Source organism: Squalius cephalus (genome assembly GCF_949319135.1).
Source record: "Squalius cephalus genome assembly, chromosome: 11".
Taxonomy (NCBI): Eukaryota; Metazoa; Chordata; class Actinopteri; order Cypriniformes; family Leuciscidae; genus Squalius; species Squalius cephalus.
The window spans coordinates 21,944,811-21,968,429 of NC_137132.1; the positions used below are offsets into that span (position 1 = coordinate 21,944,811).

A 23,619-nucleotide genomic window follows, 5' to 3' on the forward strand; every position below is an offset into this window, starting at 1 on the left:
CAGTGAGACAACCCCCAAAACAGGAATGGTTTTACAGGTGGAGGCCACTGACATTTTTTCCCTACTCATCTTTTCGGACTGTTTTTCACCAGTTTTGCATTTGGCTAGGGTCAGTGTCACTACTGGTAACATGAGGCGATACCTGGACCCTACAGAGGTTGCGCAGGCAGTCCAGCTCCTTCAGGATAGCTCATCAATACGTGCCATTGCCAGAAGGTTTGCTGTGTCTCCCAGCACAGTCTCAAGAGCATGGAGGAGATTCCAGGAAGACAGACAGCTACTCTAGGAGAGCTGGACAGGGCCGTAGAAGGTCCTTAACCCATCAGCAGGACCGGTATCTGCCCCTTTGTGCGAGGAGGAACATGATGAGCACTGCCAGAGCCCTACAAAATGACCTCCAGCAGGCCACTGGTGTGAATGTCTCTGACCAAACAATCAGAAACAGACTTCATGAGGGTGGCCTGAGGGCCCGACGTCCTCTAGTGGGCCCTGTGCTCACTGCCCAGCACCGTGGAGCTCGATTGGCATTTCCCATTGAACACCAGAATTGGCAGGTCCGCCACTGGTGCCCTGTGGTTTTCACAAATGAGAGCAGGTTCACCCTGAGCACGTGACAGACAGGAAAGGGTCTGGAGAAGCCGTGGAGAATGTTATGCTGCCTGTAACATCGTTCCGCATGACCGGTTTGGTGGTGGGTCAGTGATGGTCTGGGGAGGCATATCCATGGAGGGACATACAGACCTCTGCAGGCTAGACAATGGCACCCTGACTGCCATTAGGTATCGGGATGAAATCCTTGGATCCATTGTCAGACCCTATGCTGGTGCAGTGGGTCCTGGGTTCCTCCTGGTGCACAACAATGCCCGGCCTCATGTGGCGAGAACATGCAGGCAGTTCCTGGAGGATGAAGGAATGATACCATTGAAGGGCCACCACGCTCACCTGACCTATGTCCAATAGAACACCTATGGGACATTGTGTTTCGGTGACATCACCTGGTTGCACCTCAGACTGTCCAGGAGCTCAGTGATGCGCTGGTCCAGATCTGGGAGGAAATACCCCAGGACACCATCCGTCATCTCATTAGGAGCATGCCCCGACGTTGTCAGGCATGCATACAAGCACGTGGGGGCCATACAAACTACTGAGTACCATTTTGAGTTGCTGCAATGAAATTTCAGCAAAATTGACAAGCCTGCTGCATCATTTTTTCACTTAGATTTCCGGGGTGTCTTTGAATTCAATCCTCTGTAGGTTGATCATTTTCATTTCCATCAAACGATGTGGCATCCTTTCGTTCATAACACATACCCAGTCCATATTAGTATAGATATCCAGCATGATATTTTTCCCCATTGAGATCTGATGCGTTTTCAAAGTGTTCCTTTAATTTTTTTGAGCAGTGTATATATATATATATATATATATATATATATAAATATATATATATATATAGTGCTATGCATAAGTTTAGACACCCATGCTAAAGTTGACTAAAAAGAGGAATAAAAAATCATCTTTTGGAAATTGAACTTAATGCCTTAATTAAAACGAGTAATAAAAACTCAGTGAGTGTTTTAGCGCAATTTTCTGACGTCATGGGATCACAACACTAAGAGATAGTAAATCTTTTTATGTTTTTTTTTTTTTTTTTTTTTTTTTTTTGTGTGCGTTCCCGAGATTAGACCTTCCTTAACATAATGCCGAAAACCCGAAGTCTCTAGGTGGTCTGGTTGAGGAGGAGATAGAAGTGCAAGATTGGTGCGCACAGACAGAACAGAAATCATGAGTTAACAATCGCAATTTTGTCCGTAGGAAAATTGCGCTAAAAATTAGGAAAAATCCAACCTTTAAGGACACCAATTTTCTTTGTGAAATAGCCCCACATCATCACATAGCCTTCACCATACCTAGAGATTGGCACGGAGTACTTTCCATAAGATCATCTCTCAATGCAAATCAAACCAGCTATTAGGCTAACTGAAATAAAACCATGCCAAACTCTAGGTATGGTGAAGGCTATGTGATGATGTGGGGCTATTTTAATTCCAAAGGCCAAGGGAACTTTATCAGGATGCATAGTATCCTGGATCCATGAAGTAACTGGCCTTTAAAAATAAAAATCTGCCTGCCTCTATGGGAATTTAACATAGGGGTGTCAAGACTTATGCACCCTGTATTTTAAGGAAGAACATTTATTTATTTACGATACATTATTCATTCACAAAGGAAATTGGTGTCCTTAAAGGTTGGATTTTTCCTAATTTTTTAAATTAAGGCATTAAGTTCAATTTCCAAAAGATGATTTTTTATTCCTCTTTTTAGTCAACTTTAGCATGGGTGTCTAAACTTATGCATAGCACTGTATATATATATATATATATATATATATGTATGTATATAATCACATTAAACAGACAGAAATAGTCAAGTCACCCTTATTTTTTTATAGCACTTAGATTGTTTCAAAGCAGCTTCACAATAATAAACTGGAATGCAAACGTCATCAAATTCTGCTGTAAAGCAGCTGTAGCAAGATCATACTGTTATTATTCAGCTCAGTTCAGTTGTAAAATTCCTCAATTAAGTTCAATTCAGTGAATAGCCTACAACAATTTTTTTTTTTGTCTTTGTTAAAACTTCCCTCATTCTGAATAAAGCTCAACATCATTTATTGTTCTTGTGTTGCAGATCTTTGAGCCAGAACTGCATCTCCTTACTTTCACCTGGAGTCTTCAGTGATCTTCATAAACTCAAGTGGCTGTGAGTACAACCATCAACAAGCTGTAAATGCTGTTGTTTTATATATAAATATATATGCTATATAATGCTTAAATTAAACTGCCAACATCCAAAGTCCTGATGATTCTGTTGTTTACATGAGTCATATAGACTACATTATATCTAAAATGTTTTGCAACAGCAGTATATGCCTGTTCTTAACTTAAATTTTTGTGCATAAGTACACAATACATATTGAATATTTTGACCAATAATAAAATCTGTATTAATACAATTAAATAAACTTTTATTGTTGTAGTATATTAAAATAGATTCAAAATTCATAGCATATGTTATTACAATTTAGGGTTGTTAATATTTAGTCTCTTAAGCTCAACAATGCTGTATTTTTTTATCAAAACAGTTGACATGCAGTTACAATAAAAACAGTAATATTGTGAAAAATTATTATAATTTAAATTGTTTTTACTGTCCCTTTTGATCAATTGAATGCATCCTTGCTGAAGGATATTCATTTCCTTTAAAAAGAAATAAAAATAAAAATCTTAAAACTTTTAAATGGTATTGTATCTGCACTGAATCTACGAGTTATTCATTTATTAGTTTGGCTGGTGGTTTAGGAACATTTTTGCAAGTTTTGAAATGTTATTTTATCTTCAGGATTTTGGATGACAATCCCATAACAACAATTACAGCCAACACATTTACTGGTCTGAACTCCCTCTTCTTCCTGTAAGTCTTCACCCATCCTCATCTATGAAGTGCTGTTGATTTCCTTCTTTTGTAATAACAAACCCCATTATTTGTGTGTGAAGCGCTGTTCTTCAGAATCAATGCGTTTTAATCAAGTTGCTTCAGTCACAAAAAAATATTGCTCTGAAAAATATATTTGCATTTTAAATGATTTAAGTCTGTGCACTGGAGTTTTAAGTGTCTGTACAAGGTTGTGATGTTGTGGCTCACCTCATCTAAACATCTGTACAGGTCAATGGTAAATACCTCTCTAGAACAGCTCCCCCCCGCCAGATTCTGCACCCATATGCCCTTACTCAGCTGGCTGTAAGTATCCACTTCTCTTTTACTTACTATAGCTGTCATGGTTTACAGGATTTTGAATTCAGTTCAGTTAGGAAGATGCTGGCAGCGAGACAGATCATGTTTGAAACAGAGCTGGGTCACTCCGAGACAACTCAACCTGAGGTCTCCGGCTCACATTTTTTAATTTTGTTAATATTTATTTTTTCTGAAGAAAGACAAACATTAATAGTAATGAAAGTCAAAATATCAAATGCCATGGATAAATATTTCGTTTATTGAGTAATCCACTATTTTGTAGAGGGGGTCAAAATGACAATTTTCACCATAGAAATGAACTATAGAAAGATGGCAGCATCATTATTTTATTTTTACAAATAGATAGGTAAAATATGTTGTCTTTAACAATCCTTGTTACCAATGGAGACAGTTCAAAAATAAGGAGAAGCACTTGTTATGGGTTTTGTCCCCTACGTTGGCATGCCTGTAACTCAGAATGCAATAAAGATATCGTAATATTCAGTGGTATATTTTTTTGTTATTTATATAGCTCATTTTATACAAATTGGAAATTGAAAGTGCTTTAAAAGAAATCAAGTTAATTTACCATGGGTAAAAATGAAGAACTGAATAGAGTGCTGCATGGATGACGTCAAAACACGGAAGACTAATTCGCTAATGTTTCCCTCAAGATTTCCCTATGGGGTTTTATCAATTAATTAGTAAAATAAGATCTGTGGTAAACATAATGTGACAATACTTGAACGTTTCGCTCTACAACTTAACCTGCACAAACTAAATGGGTGTGTGTAATTTACATTATAGAGCAAAACGTATCATAAAGTTATGTTCACCACAGATCTTATTTATCTCACTGTATATATATATATATATATATATATATATATATATATATATATATAAACATAATGAAACTTAGTAAAAATTATTTTGTGCATAGTGTACATTTCTTCTTGCAGCATTAGTTTTTGTTTAAATGCTAAACATGTTTAAATGACATGTTTAAATGCTACCTGGGGCTCATCCTTCTTGCTCTCATCTTTGTGTAGTACAAGAACAGCATGTACTCTGTCGCTAATGCAGCGTTATTCTCTCCTTGGCCATGGTGTCCGTCTTTGACAGCCAAGAGCAACAGGATGAGGCAGGATTTCACTGATATGCCGATGTGTTTAGGTGTAACCAAATAGTCTTAGGCCTTCAGCTGTCATGCTACCTTTTAATATTGTGTATATATGTCACATGTACATGTCAACATGCCTGTATTATATTTACTGAAATTTTGTATAGCCAGCATTTTTATTTGCATTATTAATTCTTACTCATCAATTTATGACATGCTGTCTTAAAGGGATTTTGAGGGGAATCGTATTACGACGTTGGGCTTGTCAACTTTACTCGCTTGTGAACATCTTACTGTGCTGTAAGTATTATCAAATATGGTGTCCTTATTCAGCTGAAGAGAAGTGAACAGCAAAAAAAGTTAGAAGACATTAGTCATTTTCAGTTTTAGTTTTATCTCAAAACTTTGGAGCCCACTGTATGTTTATGTTCTCTGATTCAAATAATTCTGAAGTACTAAGTCATAGAGTATGCTCTTGGAGGTTTTAAGCTTTAGCTGATAAAAGTTCAGGGCCCTTTCAATGAGGTTTATGATCTTAAGTCTTCTCATGCTTGGTGCTTTTTAGGTCACTGAGAGCCAATCTCATCAAGAGTTTGCCGGAGAAAACCTTCCAATCCCTGCGCGTGATGGGAGACCTGTGAGTGACAATGAAACATCGTTGTGAATGAGTGTGTGCATGGAAATAAGGAAAAAGAGAAGGCACAATGATGCTTCTAAAAATTATTTTATCGTTTGACATGCCCGTGTCGCTTTTGCAGAGATCTGTCCAGTAACTTGATAAAGGAACTGCCACTCAGTATTTTCAAGGATTTACCCTCATTGCAAATTCTGTGAGTAATAGAAGTTGGATGAATACATTTTATTTCAAATGTAAAAATGTAAATATGAAAATCTGGTGCAGATCTTTATAAAGTAGCTATATACAGTATGTACATACTATTGGCCTGCTGTGTTTTCTCATTTGTAGGAATCTGTCCCAAAACCCACTGGACCACATCCACCCAGGCCAATTTCACCACCTAATTCAGCTCCAGTCTCTGTAAGTAACAGCGCTATCTAAGGTTTTCATGAGATTTTTTTTAACAATATATGTTATTACATTTTCTATGCTGTAGTAACCACACGACAAAGGTTGTTCTCCGAGTCGAGTTAGTTAACAAACAGCAGACCAAGCTATGCGCCAGATTGCAGTATTCACTGAAGCTTAGAGCTTGCAGGAGACCGGACAATGGTCAGCAGAATAACCAAAGGCTCTTGAACACTAAAACGTCAATATTCTGTTTCTGCAGTGGCCTGGAGGGAGTGGAGATCCCAAATATCCAGACAAGCATGTTCCGGACCATGGATAATCTCTCCTACATGTGAGTATCTCATTCTGCTTTGAATATTTTTTTTAATCAAACCTGCAAACTCACAAGAGGTGAAAATGTGACATGTTTACAAATTAAATCATTGTAGGGTGGTGTGGGGGCATCCCAGATGAATTTTTTTTTTTGTGATTTTAAAATGTAAACAATGTAAACAAAATGTGCACACTGACAAGAAAATAAAAGGAAAAGACAACATTTGCTTCAAGTAAATAAAATAAAAAACAGCACACATTTATTGACACCACTTAACTTGAACTGTTTGCCACACCAGCCACAACTTGCTACATCAATACAAATCTTGTATCTTGTCTGGTCTAGGGGTGGGCGATATGACAAAAATATCATATCACGATTTTGTCAGGAAAATCACGATTCACCATTTTATCACGATTCTTTTTCATGTTGGTTTTACTATTTTGCAAGTGACTGAGCATTACAGCCAAACAAATGTCCCTATTTTAAAAACAAAGCCTTACAAGGTAACAAAAAAAATTAAAATCTTTGGCATTATTTTCTTTGTTATTAAAAGATAAGAACAAAGATACACATTACATATACACAACATATAATACACAAATGAAATAAACAGGGCTTTATTTATTTTTTCAGCTACAGTAGGTGTATTTAACAGAAGCATTTAATTAAGAAATTACATAAACAAATCAAAAATAAAACTCTACATAGACTTCAGTATAAATGATACATTGATACTTATTAAAGCTACTATTAAAGTTCTCAGAGCAGTGAGTTATTTTCTCTTTGTTTTTTGTTGTTTTATTAACATTAAAGGGATAGTTCCCCCAAAAACAAAAATTGTCATAATTTACTCTGAGTTGTTTTAAACCCAAATAAGTTTCTTTCTTCTGTTGAAAATAAAAGTTATTTTGAAGAATGTGGCTAACCAAACAGTTGCTGGTCCCCAGTGACTTCCATAGTATGTATTTTCACATTCTTCAAAATATCATCTTTTGTTTTCAGCACACGAAAAGAAATTAATACAGGTTTGGAATAACATTAGAGTGAGTAATTAAGGACATCATTTTCATTTTTGGGTGAACTATCCCTTTAAGGACAACTATCCACTTTTACTGTTACTTTTGATCAAATTAATGCATTCTTGGTAAAAAAAAGAAAAAAAAAAAGTGTTCCTTAGCCTACTTAAAAAAAACAAACAAAAAAAAAACGTATTGACCCCAGACAACATGGGCACACGGACACCGGCACACGGACACAGGCACACACACTGACATGGAAACATGGAAACCTGGCACAGACACGGGCACCGTCACGGACAAACCAGCATGGATACCGATATCGGCACGGACACCGACATGGAAAACTGGCATGGACACAGGCACGGACATGGACATTCGCACCGGCACCAGTATGGACACGGACACGGACACACCGGACACGGACATATCGGTGTGGTGGTGTGTGGCCTCCGTGGCCTTCCGCTACGCCACTGACTGCATATCATGATAATAGTTGGTCGTCTTTAAAAACGTGTAAATTACTGTCAAAATAAAACTATTTTTACATTTAAATGTTTCATTTATAATAATATAATATATGATACAATGAATAACATATAAGTTAATAGTACTACCAGCTGTATGAAAAAGGTGAATTATTTTTTACAATTCCATTAGGTGCCACTAGAATCACAGAAATTACACACATCAGTGTGAATTTGTAAACACATTACATTACATGAATAATAATATTTAAAATATTAATATTTTAAAATATTAATTAAATATTGATATAATTTTTTTCTCAGATATTTCAAGAAGTTCCAGTACTGTTCTTACGCCCCACATGTCCGGAAGTGTAAACCAAACTCAGATGGTCTCTCATCTTTTGAGGATCTGCTTGCTAACGTGGTCCTTCGTGTGTCTGTGTGGGTCATGGCTTTCATCACCTGCTTTGGGAACCTCTTTGTTATCGGGATGCGGACTGTCCTGCGGGCTGAGAACAACCTGCATGCCCTCTGCATCAAGGTTTTGTGCTGTGAGTACCTGACGTATACGTTTTACCATTGCCCACATTATATTAAACACTAAATATGCTTTATGATACGGTCTGAATTAAAAGCATGTATCCTTAAAAGGCCAAGTCTTTTAAGATACCAGCATTAAAGACACCAGAGGGCACAAACATCTGTTTTCAGGGCTTATTTGTACTATAACTGGCTGACTGTTATGAAACCAATGTGACGAAAGCAGAAGCAGCTGGCACTCCAAGAAGAAACCGTTTTCTAGGACACCAAGCTCTCAAATTATAAGTGTCCCTGCACCCATAATGTCTTCTCAATTACATCAATTACATATCGCAAGGACGCAAGCTATCTCTTAATTTTTCTATTTATCTTAAAAATGATGTGGGTTTCGTCTTACTAAAGAACTTGGTCCAATTATGCTTTCCGCATTCAGAAAGGGATGTGTGAGAGCAGTTGACAATATTATTTCGAACTGGAAGAGCACTGCCTGAGATGTTTAAAAACCCTTTTCTCCAGGTCCTCTTGCTGTCTGTCTCCTTTAACCAAAGTGTCCCACTGTTGACATCTCCCGCCTGACATTCAGCTTGAAAGGCTGTTGTGATCAGACGGGAAATCTATAAACCTGTAAAAGTTCTATTCACACAGGATTCGCTCTCTATTACAATCACCTTCAGTAATCAATTCTAACTCTGGAGTTCCTGGGTTGGTGCCATTAATCAATGCACCCATGTTTGGCATGGGAAAGACTTCTATTTTAGCCTGCATTGTTATTACCATGTGCCTCGGTCACGCACCTGTGCTATCCTATGCCTCGTAAAAATTGATTTCTGGCCTGCTGGGGTTGTGATTTATCTTTTTAAAATAACATTTTATATGTGCAGGAAATGCTCCAACATTCTGGCACAAGACCAAATTGTAAATCTGGGCTTTTAGGAAGCTACTTGTTCATTAATGAGGTCTGCTTCTGTTATCCAATGAGTAATAGCAAAAGCTATTTACCACAATGCTTCATTTATCCCTAGGTGCAGATTGCCTGATGGGGGTCTATCTGTTTTTTGTGGGGGTCTTTGATATGAAGTTCCGTGGCGAGTACAACAAGAACGCTAAGCTGTGGATGGAGAGCCTGGAGTGTCGTACTATTGGCTTCCTGGCTATGCTGTCCTCCGAGGTTTCCGTCATGCTGCTCACTTACTTGACCATAGAGAAATTCCTAGTCATTGTTTTCCCTTTCAACCACCTGCAACCAAGCAAGTGCCAAACATTTGCCGTCTTGACCTCTATATGGCTGCTAGGTATCTCTATAGCTGCAGTGCCTCTGCTTAGCGAGGACATGTTTGGGAATTATTACGGACACAATGGAGTGTGTTTCCCTCTTCACTCTGAGCGTCTGGAAAAGCCCATTGCAAAGGGATATTCCACTGGAATTTTTCTTGGTGAGTTCTGGCAATGATGACATTTTTTTGATTTAGTTATGAAGATTAAAGGAGTCATAGCTTTCCTTGTTCTTTTGAAATAAAAAGTTACTCTAATACAACAGCCATCCCAGCACACATAGATAATTTATTGAAAATAAGATTCAATAATGTATGCATTAACATGACCGCCCACATTTATTGGACAGGTTTACTGAATTTACTGAGGTTTACCAACCATACTGAATTGATGAAAGCTATTTTCCCGCGCATTGAATTGTTCATACATTCTCATAAATGGGGAGGATGCAGACCTGGAACAGGCAGCTGTAAGCCCCTGTTATTCCTAATGCGTCCAGTATGTGGAGGCTGTACAGTATGAACCAGACCAAATCTAGAAATGACACGAATATAAGAGGTTATTAAAGGTGCTCTAAGCTATGTTGGTTGACATCACTTCTTGCTGACGTTCGAAGTATTGTCAAACAAAACAGAGGCTAGCTCGACCCTCCCTCCTCCTCATCCCATCCCATCCCCTCCCTCTCCCTTCCGTGCTTCCTGAAACAGGCTTTTCGGATGCAAATTCGCGACTTTGCACGTTCCTTCTCCTTTTCCCTCTTCTTTGCTATTTGTTCATCGGAACGTTGTCTCTTTGGTCATGTGTCGGCCATATCAAAATTCAAGAGTATATGTATATAATTCTAACATTAGTCGTTGTCTAGGACATCTCTCCACTAACTTCCCTCTTCATGCTTCTCTCTCCTCCACTCCCCACACCCCCCTTCATGTGCACGCGCACTAACCCCCCAAGCCCCACCCCCATACCATTCTTGTCAGTTATTGGCTGGAACACTGTTTGTTATGTTTCGTGGCCCAGGTTGGCCCAGTTTGTTTTTGTTGCCGTTTGTGGAGCCTGTGGTGTCTACAGAGACCGCGTTTTTTTACAGTGTGTTCAGGGGACAGGCAGCTAGCGGATAGTGAGGAGATGTTTGCTGGATGTGACAAAAAATGTTTCAGCCTAAAAAACGTGTCACATCGCTTAGAGCACCATTAACGTTGCAACATTTATAATTTACCGACGATTGCTCCAGGTCTGCAAGCCTCCCTTTTCTTGTATGCTCAGCTTTAAGAAACCTTTTAGTCACAGTACAGAAATGGCCTTGACCTGTTTTCATTATGCTTTGTGCTGTTTTTCAATCAGAGTTTTATGTTTATACTTGTAGGACTTAACCTGGTGGCCTTCCTCATCATTGTCGTCTCCTACTCCAGCATGTTTTACTCCATCTACAAAACAGGCATTGATGCCACAGTGCTGCGTGGCCGGCTGCACAGGGACGTGGCTATGGCACATCGCTTTTTCTTCATCGTGTTCTCTGACGCCCTCTGCTGGATTCCCATATTCCTGGTCAAAATCCTCTCCCTGCTGGAAGTTAAGATACCAGGTTAGTTGGTCATTCAAAAATGAAATGAAGAAACAATGTGCGTACAGAAAAGTTATACAAGTAAAAATGCATTCACAAATATTAATATGAGTAATTTATAAGTGCCACTTAGATTTTAGATTTTACTAAAACTACACAAAAGACTTGCTAAACAAACATATAATACACTCAATATTTAGGCTACTAAAGGAAAATATCTCTTATCTTTCATGTCTCTCTCAGGAACAATCACATCATGGGTGGTGATCTTCATCCTTCCCATAAACAGTGCCTTGAATCCCATCCTGCACACGCTGACCACCAGGTTCTTCAGAGAGCAGGTGGAACTTTTATGGTGCCAAAGACAGCCAAGACTCAAACAGGACCGCAAGAGCTTCACCAGCTCTGTTATTTACATGGACCCCTCGAGGTCTTCTTACTACCACCCACAGACATCTATCTTAGTCAAAGATGCCAGTTATAGATGAAGATATTCTATATTATGGACACTGCATTTGTCTGTAGTGTATCTACAGAGTTTTCGGAGAGCCGGAGCACTTAAAGACGATGTCCTGGTAGAGCCTCTTTGCTGCTGATCCTAATCACAGAATCATGGACTGACTGTAATCAGATGCCGTCTTAAAGACCTACATTAGATCAAATATCTAGGCTACATGTTATGGTTGGACAAGAATGATAAAACAAAGTGCAAGATAGCCTGATACTACTCTTGCAGTACATCATAAAAAGCTTTAAAATGGCTGAATATGTTATAACCTTACTAGTCAATAGGTTTTAAAACCATACACTGATCTTGTAAGATGTAGCCTACTTTGACAGAAGGTTGGTTGTTTTTTAAACAGTGGGCATGCAGACTATTTGTATTTTGCATATGTATATGATGTACAGTATTATTTCTCTTTTTTTGTAGTGTATTTGTGTCAAAAAATAAAGAAAAATCCTGATTTGCAATAGTAAATGGAGCTACCTACATCTTACTTCCATTCAATCATGACATTTATCATAGCAGTGTCATAGCAGTGTAATATATGTAGAAAAATGATTACTATAAAAATATTTTGTGAAATATTTTTGTATAATGGCCTCTAATTTCACAGCTGTTTAATATATTGCAAGCCTTTTTTTTTTCGTTTTCACTTCACGGTATCTCCTTTTTTTCATCCCAACGAATTTAATTGCCGCCACCTTGTGACTCAAAACGGTTACTTCGACTACCAACTGCAGAAAGGCCTCGGATTTTGTGAATTTATATAATAATCAGCATAAAACTTTTGATAAAAGGATTCAGAATCAAGAAAACGGAAACATAACTCAGGAGAATAAGGGACCGGTAAGAGACACTAAAGGTCGCTGAGAATTAAATACTAATTAAGTTAGTGTTGTCTTGTTGCAATAGACATTGTGCATGAACTTTTTTAGATTAAGCTAAAAGTATGGAAATAAAGATATCAATATTTAATGTCCATGTATTTGTTAAGTACGTTAGCCGTGTAATAAGCTGGATAAGGTATAATTACGTTTGCTGGCCATTATCAAAACCAACCCATTCAAGGTGGAAGAGTGTTTATTTTTCTACATTGAACGGCTGACTGGACATCATTCATATATTAACACAATAACTTATAACTATATCGTTTTGGAGTAAGTTATGTTTGTGAAGTAAAGACACATTGACTGACAAATACCGGTAAGTTCGTTGTAACCCTATTTTTTACAGTCTATGGTTGTAACCATAGATATCATATAGTTGTAACACGCTAGGTCCAGGGCTACCGATGGGAGGGGCTTAACAAATGGGAGGAGCTTACGACTTCACACTACTTGTTTGATTGACGAGGCAGAGGCTCCGCATACCTCGAGGCAAGTGCGAGAATTCATCGCATCCGCAGCAACTTTAGGATGGAGCAGTAGTCGAAAAAAGTCCTTTCCTCACAGGTACGTCTATTCACTTATATTGGCGACTGTAATTTGGAGCGGTTTATCTGTCACCTCTGTGAATCCACACTTTGTATTAAATATTCATCACGTGAACCCTATCCTTCACGTTTCCTGAACTACATTCCCTGAAATCGTTCTGTTGGGTATTTGCATGAAGGATTATAACAAAAGTTTACTATGGTCGTGATGAGGTTTGCAACATGTTGCGCATGTGTTTATTTTTGGATAAACTGGGACGCATCAAATACTGACGTATCTCCAATGCATTAATACTTCTGAGATAAAATGCAACTAATAACATTTTATCCGGTATACTATTACTGACCAATCCTTTATTTGTAGGTTTCTTTGACAACAGCTGTCCTACCAAAGAATATATATTGAATTACCTCTTTTTAGGGAGTAGATCAGAATGAAGAATATGAACAGACTTTGATGCTTTTTCATACATTCACTTATTCCTGTTAAATAAAGAATAGAATAGCACAATGCAACCCTTCTGTATGTAGGCGTGCATTTATGTAAATGATCCCATGCTGCTAGAGGGCCTGCCAAACATTATTATATAAAAGCTAAAAATAAAAATGGTTACAGTTTACAATAAGTTCCTATTAGGTAACATTACTCAATGCACTATTAGATTATTACAATCAAAGGTTGCATCTGTTAATATTATTTAATAGAGCTGATCTAACATGAACCAACAATGATTTGATACAAAATTTATTAAAGGGATAGTTCACCCAAAAATAGAATAAAAAATAGAAAATAGAAAAAGATATTTTGAAGAATGTCGGTAACCGAACAGCTGTGGGGCGCCATTGACTTCCATAGTATTTGTTTTCCTTCTGTGGAAGTCAATGGGGACCTGAAACCCATTTAGTTACCCATTTTCTTCAAAATATCTTCTTTTGTGTTCAACAGAGGAAAGAAATTCATACAGGTTTGAATATAAAAGAGTGCTGATTGATTGTGAAATATTACAAATAATTTAGATTTTAGAATGATCTAAAAGCAGTGTCGACTAATGCATTTTAGCTATCTTGGTGAAGTTGCATGTACAGTAGCTGCTTGTGGAACTGCAAAGTAGTTCAATAAATAATATAATAGGATATGCAACAGGTCTGTATGTAAGCGTGCTTTTATGTAAATGAGCCCATGCTGCTGGATTAAAAGTTCGTTTTTTTTTTTTTATATGCTAAAAGTCCTATTGACTGTGTGAACCATAAAAATGGTTGTGATTTGCTTATAACAATTTGTGTTGTCTTAGAATAGCTAATAGAAGTGAAGCTATCAGAGACAGATGGAGTTGACCTTTATGACAGTGCAATGATTTGCTGTAATTCACTCTCTTTAGCTGTCATTCCAGAGTTTATTGAATCATTCTGACAAGAACATTCCCAGACATCTGTTTGAAGAACATCCCACAGAAGCGTGTTTCTCAGGCAACCGTGCTGGTTTAGTACGCTACTATAAATATGCGAGAAGGTGGGCAGGAAGCTTTATGATCTGGCATCTTTACTTAGTCATGTTCCTTCTCTATTTTTTTTTTCTATTCTTCATGTTCATCCGCCAACACATATGCGTTTCATCCAAAGGCACATGAAAGCATCATCTAATTAGCCTGAATCCTGTTCGCTTGCAGTTCAATTATGACTTGGCTTGAACGTTGCCATTCAGACAATGGCCAAGGCCCAGGGACATTCAAACACCAACGTCTTCATGTGTCACTTAAGACGGAGGGCGTCTTTTGTGAGTGTCAAACGCTTGATTGTTGAACCTGAGCCAACGGCTGATTTCCTTTTCCCATCTTGAAAGCTGAACAATGAACGTTTGTGTATACGTATCGATGCCGGGAACAAAAAAAGATCAGAATCACCTGGCCGTAACCAGATATGAGCAGCGTGACACCGGTGTCAGTGGCACCGGTTTTCTGCGATGCCATAGGGTGATGAGATGTAAGCTCCGCCCATTAGCAGTTTCTGACCTGTCTGATTGGATGTCAGAAATGAGCTGTGCCTCTGTTTGCTAACAGACGAGCAGTTAGAAGGACAGGTGCAGGGTGAGGACCCAGATGCCCTGAAAGACCCCATTATCAGTGGAGCGGAAAGAACCGGTACTTTCATACAGCGAACACCAGTCTCAACCCTAAGAATGCTGCATTCATTGGCACCTTTATAGAATAATTTTTATAATAAATACATTTTTATTATTGTATTATACTTAAACAAATAAAGAAATAAATATATGTAAATATACATTTTTAAATATTTAATTTTTATTTACAGAAATATTTATTATTGGCAAGTCAAGCCACTTCTATTTAAATTGCGCTTTATACAATGCAGATTGTTTTAAATCAGCTTTACAGTGATCAACTGGAAATAATGATATAATGATGCAAACAGAATTCAGTTCTGCTGTAAAGCAGCTCTAAAAGAAAATAGTGTCATTGTTCAGCTAAGGTCAGTTCAGTGTTGATTCAGTTCCGTTGTAAAGATCATTAATTATTAAATTAGTTCAATTTGACGAAAGGAGCTCTGTAGAAAACAGTAGTGTCATCGTCCAGCCCGGTTCAGTTCTCATCCAATACAGTCTGATCAATAATATTGTTGAATATTAAGTGTCCCCAACTAAGCAAGCCAAATGTGACAGTGGCAAGGAACCTAAGCTCAATCTGTGACAGAATGAAGGGGGAAAAAAAACGTATTGTATTATTTATCAAATCCCTAAACTTCATTACTATTAAAGTCATGCTGCTTGTTGAGATGAGGAGTGCTAATTCCTTCTAAGTTATTTGACTTATGATTTTTGCTTGTTGGATGATTATAATAATAATAAATAAAAAAATCCCTTAGTCTGAGAAGACTGAGCCGTATATAAGAAGCATAATTGCATAGTGACTTGGGGATGGACTTTTTTTTTTTTTTTGTGAAAAAATAAAATAAAAAAAACATCTAGCAACAACCCAGAACAGCTTAGCTGCCAGTGTTGTTAATGTTAGTTGAAACCAAAACAATTAAATTAATTTTCATTAATTGAAATAAATATAGGATAAATAAAAGATAAATATTAAATGAAAAATATAATAAGATAAATATATTAGATAAAAGTTAGCTGAAATGGAATGATTGATTTGAAGTACTAAAATGACTAAAACTGAAATAAAAAATAATTAGATAGCCAAATAGAAATCACAAAAGCATAAAAAATTACAAAAAATGTATTCAAATTATTGCAATATAAGCTGATTCAATATATTGATAAATACTATAATAGTATAAAGATGATAATACTGCTAAACTACAAAACAATGTGCTAAAAATCAGTCAGAACATGTAGTAATATAGCAACACATAGCAATGCATGAAATCAACTAAAGAACAGCTTTTATTACAGAATTAGAGCCTAATATTTGCAAAGCATTAGGGCTAGTTATTAATTCTTATTCTTTTAATTCATTTTAAATCCCAGTATGAACTGCTTCAAAATCTACATGAAATCCTAAAACAGCCATGTGCTCAATGTAAAGCACACGTTAAATGTACGGTTGAGCTTGATGTTGGGGTTTGTGTGTTGCGATGGGGAGCAGATAGATGCCTCTCGATGTGGTCTCTGAGCTCCAGATGGCAGCCGAAGCCCTTAGACGGATGGATGTACATGAGATCAGGTTGAAAGAGCTGCTTTGATGAGTCACATGATATGTTCTCACCATCTCCACGCATTAAACTATTGCCTGGAACAATGCACTAGTCGGAAACTATTTAACATGTTTTCAGCTTTTTCCCCTTAATGGCCTTTTGCTGTTGCTTTTCTCAAAAATCATTTGAGGAATTGATCTTCCAGAGTTTGTGTTGAACTACAGCATTTTTAACTCAATAAGCACATATTCTCCAAAGCGTTTGCACTGATGCAAATGATTGAGAAATATGGGTCAACAGAGACAAAGTACACACTCATCCAGTTGAGAGTGTTGAGTCGATTATTTGCAGTGTGGCAGATGTTTGTTGCTGTTGTTTTCTCTGGAATTTACAGCAGGCACATCAGAGTACAATTAACTTTAAATGAGTTTATTCTAATAATAGGCGTTTATCAATTATTCACCAGGCCCTTCTCTGCGTATGTAAATTCAGATGTCCCTCACCATGGCAACAGCTTGCTGAATTCTCCCAGTGCCCGGAGGTGTTGACTCTCTTCGCCAAACTCTCGCCTACTTCTCTCTGCCCACAGAGACCTGCTCTGCATTTCTGGAGCTTATGAAACAGCTTTTGACTATAAACGGAGACTGTCTTTATAGCATGCTCTATGATCAATGAATGTATCACAGGCATGACATTATCTTCGTTAGTTTTTGATATGATATACTCAATTTGTATGACATGTTATCATGTCCTTTCTTATGGATTTTTTATGCTATTCTTTAAACGTGCACATTTGAGTTGCAAGTTGAGGCAGTCCTGCATATGCTTGTTTCTACTTTTAACTCTAGAGGGCGCAGTTGCCCCATTTTTTTTCTTCTAGATTTCACAAGACCTTTTTAACAAACATTGCATTAGTGCAACTTATGATACAATTTACGTTAAAAGTCACTTTGAGATTGCTTTGTAGCAAATCTGAAATTAAAACATTATTTTTGAAATTCAGATTTGACAAAAATAAAACCAAACTGCCATATTCTTTTAAAAAAAACACACTACTGTTCAAAAGTTTGGGGTCAGTAAGATTTTTTAAAAATAATTTAATGCTTTTATTAAGCAATGATGCATTAAATTGATCAAAAGTGACAGTAAAGACATTTATAATGTTATAAACCATTTCTATTTCAAATAAATGTTGTTGTTTCAAACTTTGTCCATCAGAGAATCCTGAAAAAAAGTTTTCCACAAAAATATTAAGCCACACAACTGTTTTCAACATTGATAATAATAGTTTCTTGAGCAGCAAATCATCATATTAGAATGATTTCTGAAGGATCACGTGACACTGCGAATAATGCTGCTGAAAATTCAGCTTTACAATCACAAGAATAATTTTACATTTTAAAATATATTACAATTTTAAATAAGAGATGTCTTCAGAGTAACTTACTGAACCCAAAAGTTTGACCGGTAGTATACATTTGATATAGCTGTTCATGCAAAATTGTACATCCTAAAAAATCCATCAAGTTCTCTATACGCCCTCATATTCACTTTACTTTTTCACCGAAAACTCCAGCAATCCTTTCATAGCTGTAATTTGAATACTTAAGTGATTTTGTGTGGTTACAGTCCTCCTAATTCAATTGTGGTTTTCCATTAGGATCTTTTCACAAGCTGAACCTTTCCCCTATTTTATACGCTTTAAATTTGAATAGGACAAATGTATTACGCAACATCACAGGGTGTGACTAACCCAGATCATGCTGGGGAAAAACACTAATTGTATTTTTCTTGTGGCATACAGTATATCTATTCTTCAGTGTACTAGCTGGCTAAACAGACTTACTTTTAAAACAGAAAACGCCTATAAGTGCACACAAAGTGGGTTTGTATTTCTCATGTATGGTAACAGTGGAAAAATCCATTCACGTAGGTGTGGGCCATTTCTGGTGCTATTTCTAAGTACAAATGAGCGTCAGAAGGTGAGTTTTTTATAGGGATTTCTTATTAAGCCTTTGAGGGTTTACACCCATGATGCAACAATTCCCATTACATAGTCTGTGCTGAGTTTTTCTCTAAGTGACTTAATAAGGACAATCCATGTCTGAGCTTTCAAATGCAAATTACAGGCACAAATGATTCCTCCATCCCAGCGGAGTTTGGGGATGCCTCTCCAAAACATGAGACTTGCAAGGATCTGCATTATCTTTGGGGAATCCCACCCTCTGGACTATCACAGGATGAGGACTCAATTACACCGAATGACGGAAGCAGCTTATTTGTGATAACTACTCACAGACGGGAGAACTGCCCACTGCAGCATTTCCTGTGTCTCTTTCTTTTTCTCCGTTTTCCTTTTCCTTTCGTATTCTGTCACTGGGCGGCACAGTAATCCTACACCTGCCTGTTCTCATACGTTGTACTGTAACTGGCTGAACTGCTTTGACAAGCGCGAGGGGGTTAAAACACACTTGCAGCGTGGAGCCGGGCTCATATCTGGCTGCATCTCTCCACACCACACACACACACACACCCATGCACACACTGGTATAAGAAACAGCCCAGGATCAAGACTCAGTCTTCTGTGAGAAGGAAAAGACGAGAGAAAGAGCAACAGAAGGAGAGCAAACAAACTGAAAATCACAAGTTCAATGGTCCCGCTGTGGAAAGCCTGACGTTAACTGGAGATGTCGATCGGTGAGCGTGGCTGCAAGGAGCTGCCGGTGCATCAGGAGAGTGATGGGATTGAAGTGGTGAGCATGGCCAGCTTTCCTGAAGACCTGATGCTGAGCGGCGACTTTCGCGGGAAGTTCAAGAAGATCCGGTCCAGGAAAAGGCCCACTATTCTGGCATGTAGGTGCTGATTGGTGTTCATTTGTTGTCACTGTCTGCTATGAAATAAGAGATTGGAGCAAAAATTAGAGGCTGCTTTGCTAGGGTGGTCAACTTCATAAGTTTTTCTGTTAACCATGTGTGAAATGCCTCAACGTCTATAGATATTTATTTGGTTACCTCAAGAATCTGGCGTCATGTTTGTTAAAATAGACTTTGCTTTCAGATTATCACATTTGTATATGAGCCAACAGAATGTGTGCAGTGAAAACTGCCATAGTGATGTGCTGAAACGTTAGGAAATGGCTATCAAAGTGTTTTGTGGCATTCACCCTAATTTTCAGCTGAATTTGGAACTGGATCGCTGGATTTCTGTTAATCTATGACAGGGTTGTCCTGGATCATCTCAAATGATTTGGCATGACTTGACATACAGTGTGGTCCAAATGTCTGGGATTCAAAATCTGGAAATGTACAAAAAGTTTTAGCATTTTGAAAAGAAAGTTAAAAGAAAGAAACTTTTATAAACATTTCTTTTGATTATCAATGTTGAAAACGGTTGTGCTGCTTAATATTTGTGTGGAAACCACAATGTAAAAAGCGATCAGTTGACTTAACTTAAAAAAGTGAGGAAACCCATTGCCTTAAAATTATTAAGTAAATAAACTTCACGTAATTGAAAAAAATAAGTTAAGTGAACTTGACAATTCCACATAACTTATTTATTTTCAATTAAGCATGAAGTTTATTTATTTAATCATTTTAAGGCAATGGGTTTCAGTTAAGTCAACTGATCACTTTTACAGTGCATTGATACAATTTTTTCAGGATTTTTAAACAAATACGGTAGAAAGCTCAGAAGAGCGGCATCAACTAAATACTAGGGCATTCTGATAACTTTAATTTGAACTTTTAACTCAAATTGTTATGCTGATCATATCTTTGTAATTCCGTAAAGCTATCAGACTTTTTGGACCCCACAGTATCTATCCTGATTGTTTAATGTGTGTTTAATGTGATAAATGACAGGACACACAGAGACCTCTTAGATTGAGGAGAGACACTGAAAATGTTACTTGAGCCTTGTGTGTTAGTCTTTGTGTGCCTTTCCTTGAAGTAGTCTGAAAAGGAGGATAAGGTAAGAGGAGAAAGAGGGGCCAGAGGGTGGACAGAGAGAAAAAAACAGCACAGGGAGGAAAAGTAGACAGAAAAAAAGAGGAGTGCGGAGCTGGTACTGATATCCACAGTGACGCCTGCATCAGTGAGACATGCCTCACATTCCATCACTTCATCAGAGCTTGAAAATGCTTTTAATAGGCTCTTAATGGGACTCAACCTGCCGAACAACCTGCTCATACTCCCCCTGAAGGCTTAAGACTAAATATTTACTCCTGACTTGCCAATGAATGCCTGTGATGAGAGAATTGATTTTTGTTTGTAAGGTTATCAAATATCCCAAACATCCCAGATATAATCAGTTACTAATCAATTACTTTATTTTATTTTATTCTTTTATTTGATAGCTTGATGTAACTTGAGTGCTGTTTGAGTGATTGGCTTGAGCCATTTTCCAATACGATGCTTTCAGGCTTGTGGCCTTTAGCTTTTTGGACATTTCCACCCATCAAGCGCTCCATTTGCACCGTGGGGTGTTAATGGTCTGGTTGAAAGGTTGAGAGATAGTTCAGCCAGGACATTATGTAATAATATGTCTAGCTCTTCGCTGTGCCATGCAGCTCCAATCTCATAATGTTACCGTTTCCGATCTGTGTGGGTTATGCTACTGGGATAAGTATATATTTTGAGTTTACATTTGAAATAAATGGTTGTTCAATTTCCATAATGTTATCACTATAACCAACCGATGTAGCAATGTTTTCACGTTTGAAAGATAAACAAAAACAGGGAAGCCCCTAATCCCTTGTTCCCTGTAGGCAAATCCTATTGTGAATTAAAGTCAGAGGAAAAGATGCAGCACTGTTGACATGGCTTACTGTCTGGGCTGTCTAGGGTATTTGCATATGAAAATATAAAAAAGCATGTGCTAAAACTGACTCTTCAACTCATGAAACGCATGGAAATGTAAGCATCTTAACATCTTTCTATTAAAACACTTTGTATCTTATCATATCTACAATTATTTGAATCAGTAGCATATAAGTAGACTGTTATTAAATTCAGTGGCTTCCACTCAGATTGATGTTATATTATAGGAATAAATAGACTCTTTTCCTGCAGAACACAAATGGGCAACTCTAAACTGGCCTGATAAATAGAGTGTGAGCATTATGTAATTAAGGGCAAGTTCTTGACATCGGAGGGATAGAGAGGGGCATGATGGGATTATGGAGTAACTCAGGCTCAGGACGTGCAGTGCTTGCCAGCAAATCAGCTGTGTAACTTCCAAAGCTCTGTGGTGAATATGAATTATTCTGTGTTTATGTTTGTATTTTAGACAGGTAGACAAAAGTCTCAAACTTGTTCACCGCTGCATTGATTGCACTGGTGTTTGTGCTGCGTTTGACCTTTGCTGACTTCTTGTGAGCTTTGCACTTTGTTTCTCAGCAAAGAAATTAAGAAAATAGCATGTGAAAATGCGCTGACATTATTGTTCCGGATGCCCTGCAGTTGTCTCTTTCAGCCCTTTTCTTCATACTTGACTGACACTTGTGATGAATATGGACTTTAGTACTGGTTCAAGGCAAAAATCAATACTCAAAGTCGAGGAAGTCAAGGAAGGTCATGGGTGCCACACAAAGAGTAGACAAGGCTTTGGAATAAACAGTGTCCCAAAAAAGTATTTCAACTCTTAAGTCACAAATAAAAATGAATGAATGTGTTCTATATTACAAAATAACAAACCAAGTGACATTTATTTAAAGAAAAGTGCAAAAATTGCACACGCACACACACACATGCACTCACACACCATTTGTCTGGTTTTAAATGAGAAACTAATAGATAAATTGGCATTCAAAAGTTTAGAGCTGGTTTTAAAGGTTTTTGAAAGAAGTTTCTTAAACTCACCAAAGGCTGCATTTATTTGGTCAGAAATACAGTTTGGAATTAGCCTGGGTTTCCCCATACTGCCTTGCTCGCAGCGCGATTCTATTCACGCTGCTAGGCAGTCTGGACACCATGGGACAATTTTTCCCCTGAAAAAGGGAACCAATCACAGAACGGGGAGGGAGCAGCAAGATGATGACGACACCGAAGCAGTTTGTTTATATCAGACTCGACGTTACCTTCTACCCTCATGTTTATCTTTCACAAACGGTAATATTCGCTAAACGCCATCGTGTACAAATAAATCTTTGACCCATCGTCTTTTTCCTCGTCGAATTTCTCTCACTCTACATACGTCATCTGGTATAATTGAAGCGATTGGCTATGAGCTACATACAGGCGCATTTGATAGACATTCATAGCGCCCAATAAACGGCTCTGGGCATTCGTAAACCACGCCTCAAATACGAGAAAATGCGCACGTAGTTCCCAGACCAAGTCTCATTGAGACTTGGTCTGACGTTAGCCAGGCTAGTTTGGAATCATTTTAAACAACATTTTCTGTTTGAATGTATTTTAAAATGTAATTTATTCCTGTTATGAATATTCAGCATCATTACTCCAGTCTTCAGTGTCACATGATCCTTCAGAAATCATTCTGATATGCTGATTTGCTTCTCAAGAAAACATTTCTTATTATTTTCATAATTTTCATTTTTTTTACAGTTTAAAAAAAGCTTAGCTGGTTATTTTTGTGTAAACTAAGATACTTTTCTCACTTTTTAAAAATGTAATGTGCCCTTGCTGAATAAAAGTATTCATTTCTTTAGTTAATGACATGAACTACACCTTTGTTATCTTGAGAGAAACTGACTTCATGCATTATTTAAAGGAATAGTTCACCTAAAAATGAAAATATCTTGATTATTTACTCACCCCAAGGCCATCCAAGATCTATATGACTTTCTTTCCTCAGCTGAAGATAAAGAACATGTATATCTTGGATGGCCTTGGGGTGAGTAAATAATCAGCAAACAATTTTTGAGCGAACTATTCCT

At 37.5% G+C, this 23,619-nt stretch overlaps 1 protein-coding gene and 1 long non-coding RNA gene across 3 annotated transcripts in view; one reads left to right on the forward strand and one right to left on the reverse strand.

Moving 5' to 3' along the window:
* rxfp2b (relaxin family peptide receptor 2b) overlaps positions 1-12,099 on the forward strand; it is a 28,864-nt gene extending 16,765 nt beyond the window's left edge. Inside the window, exons 7-18 of one of the 2 annotated variants that reach the window (XM_079886439.1) lie at positions 2,692-2,763; positions 3,403-3,474; positions 3,727-3,801; positions 5,147-5,218; positions 5,484-5,555; positions 5,677-5,748; positions 5,886-5,957; positions 6,208-6,279; positions 8,072-8,301; positions 9,319-9,723; positions 10,926-11,144; positions 11,367-12,099. In XM_079886439.1, the coding sequence (XP_079742565.1) occupies positions 2,692-2,763; positions 3,403-3,474; positions 3,727-3,801; positions 5,147-5,218; positions 5,484-5,555; positions 5,677-5,748; positions 5,886-5,957; positions 6,208-6,279; positions 8,072-8,301; positions 9,319-9,723; positions 10,926-11,144; positions 11,367-11,611 (1,678 nt within the window). In that variant the 3' untranslated portion in view covers positions 11,612-12,099. Of the gene's footprint in view, positions 1-2,691; positions 2,764-3,402; positions 3,475-3,726; positions 3,802-5,146; positions 5,219-5,483; positions 5,556-5,676; positions 5,749-5,885; positions 5,958-6,207; positions 6,280-8,071; positions 8,302-9,312; positions 9,724-10,925; positions 11,145-11,366 lie in introns of both variants that reach the window. The other variant, XM_079886438.1, reaches the window with a different exon arrangement.
* A 4,190-nt stretch (positions 12,100-16,289) lies between these two features.
* LOC307166815 lies at positions 16,290-22,919 on the reverse strand. Its single transcript, XR_013822698.1, has 3 exons — positions 22,583-22,919; positions 19,888-20,019; positions 16,290-19,614 (listed from the first exon to the last, which is right to left on the reverse strand). It is a non-coding gene; the product is annotated as an uncharacterized lncRNA (long non-coding RNA).
* Between the last annotated feature and the right edge of the window lie 700 nt (positions 22,920-23,619).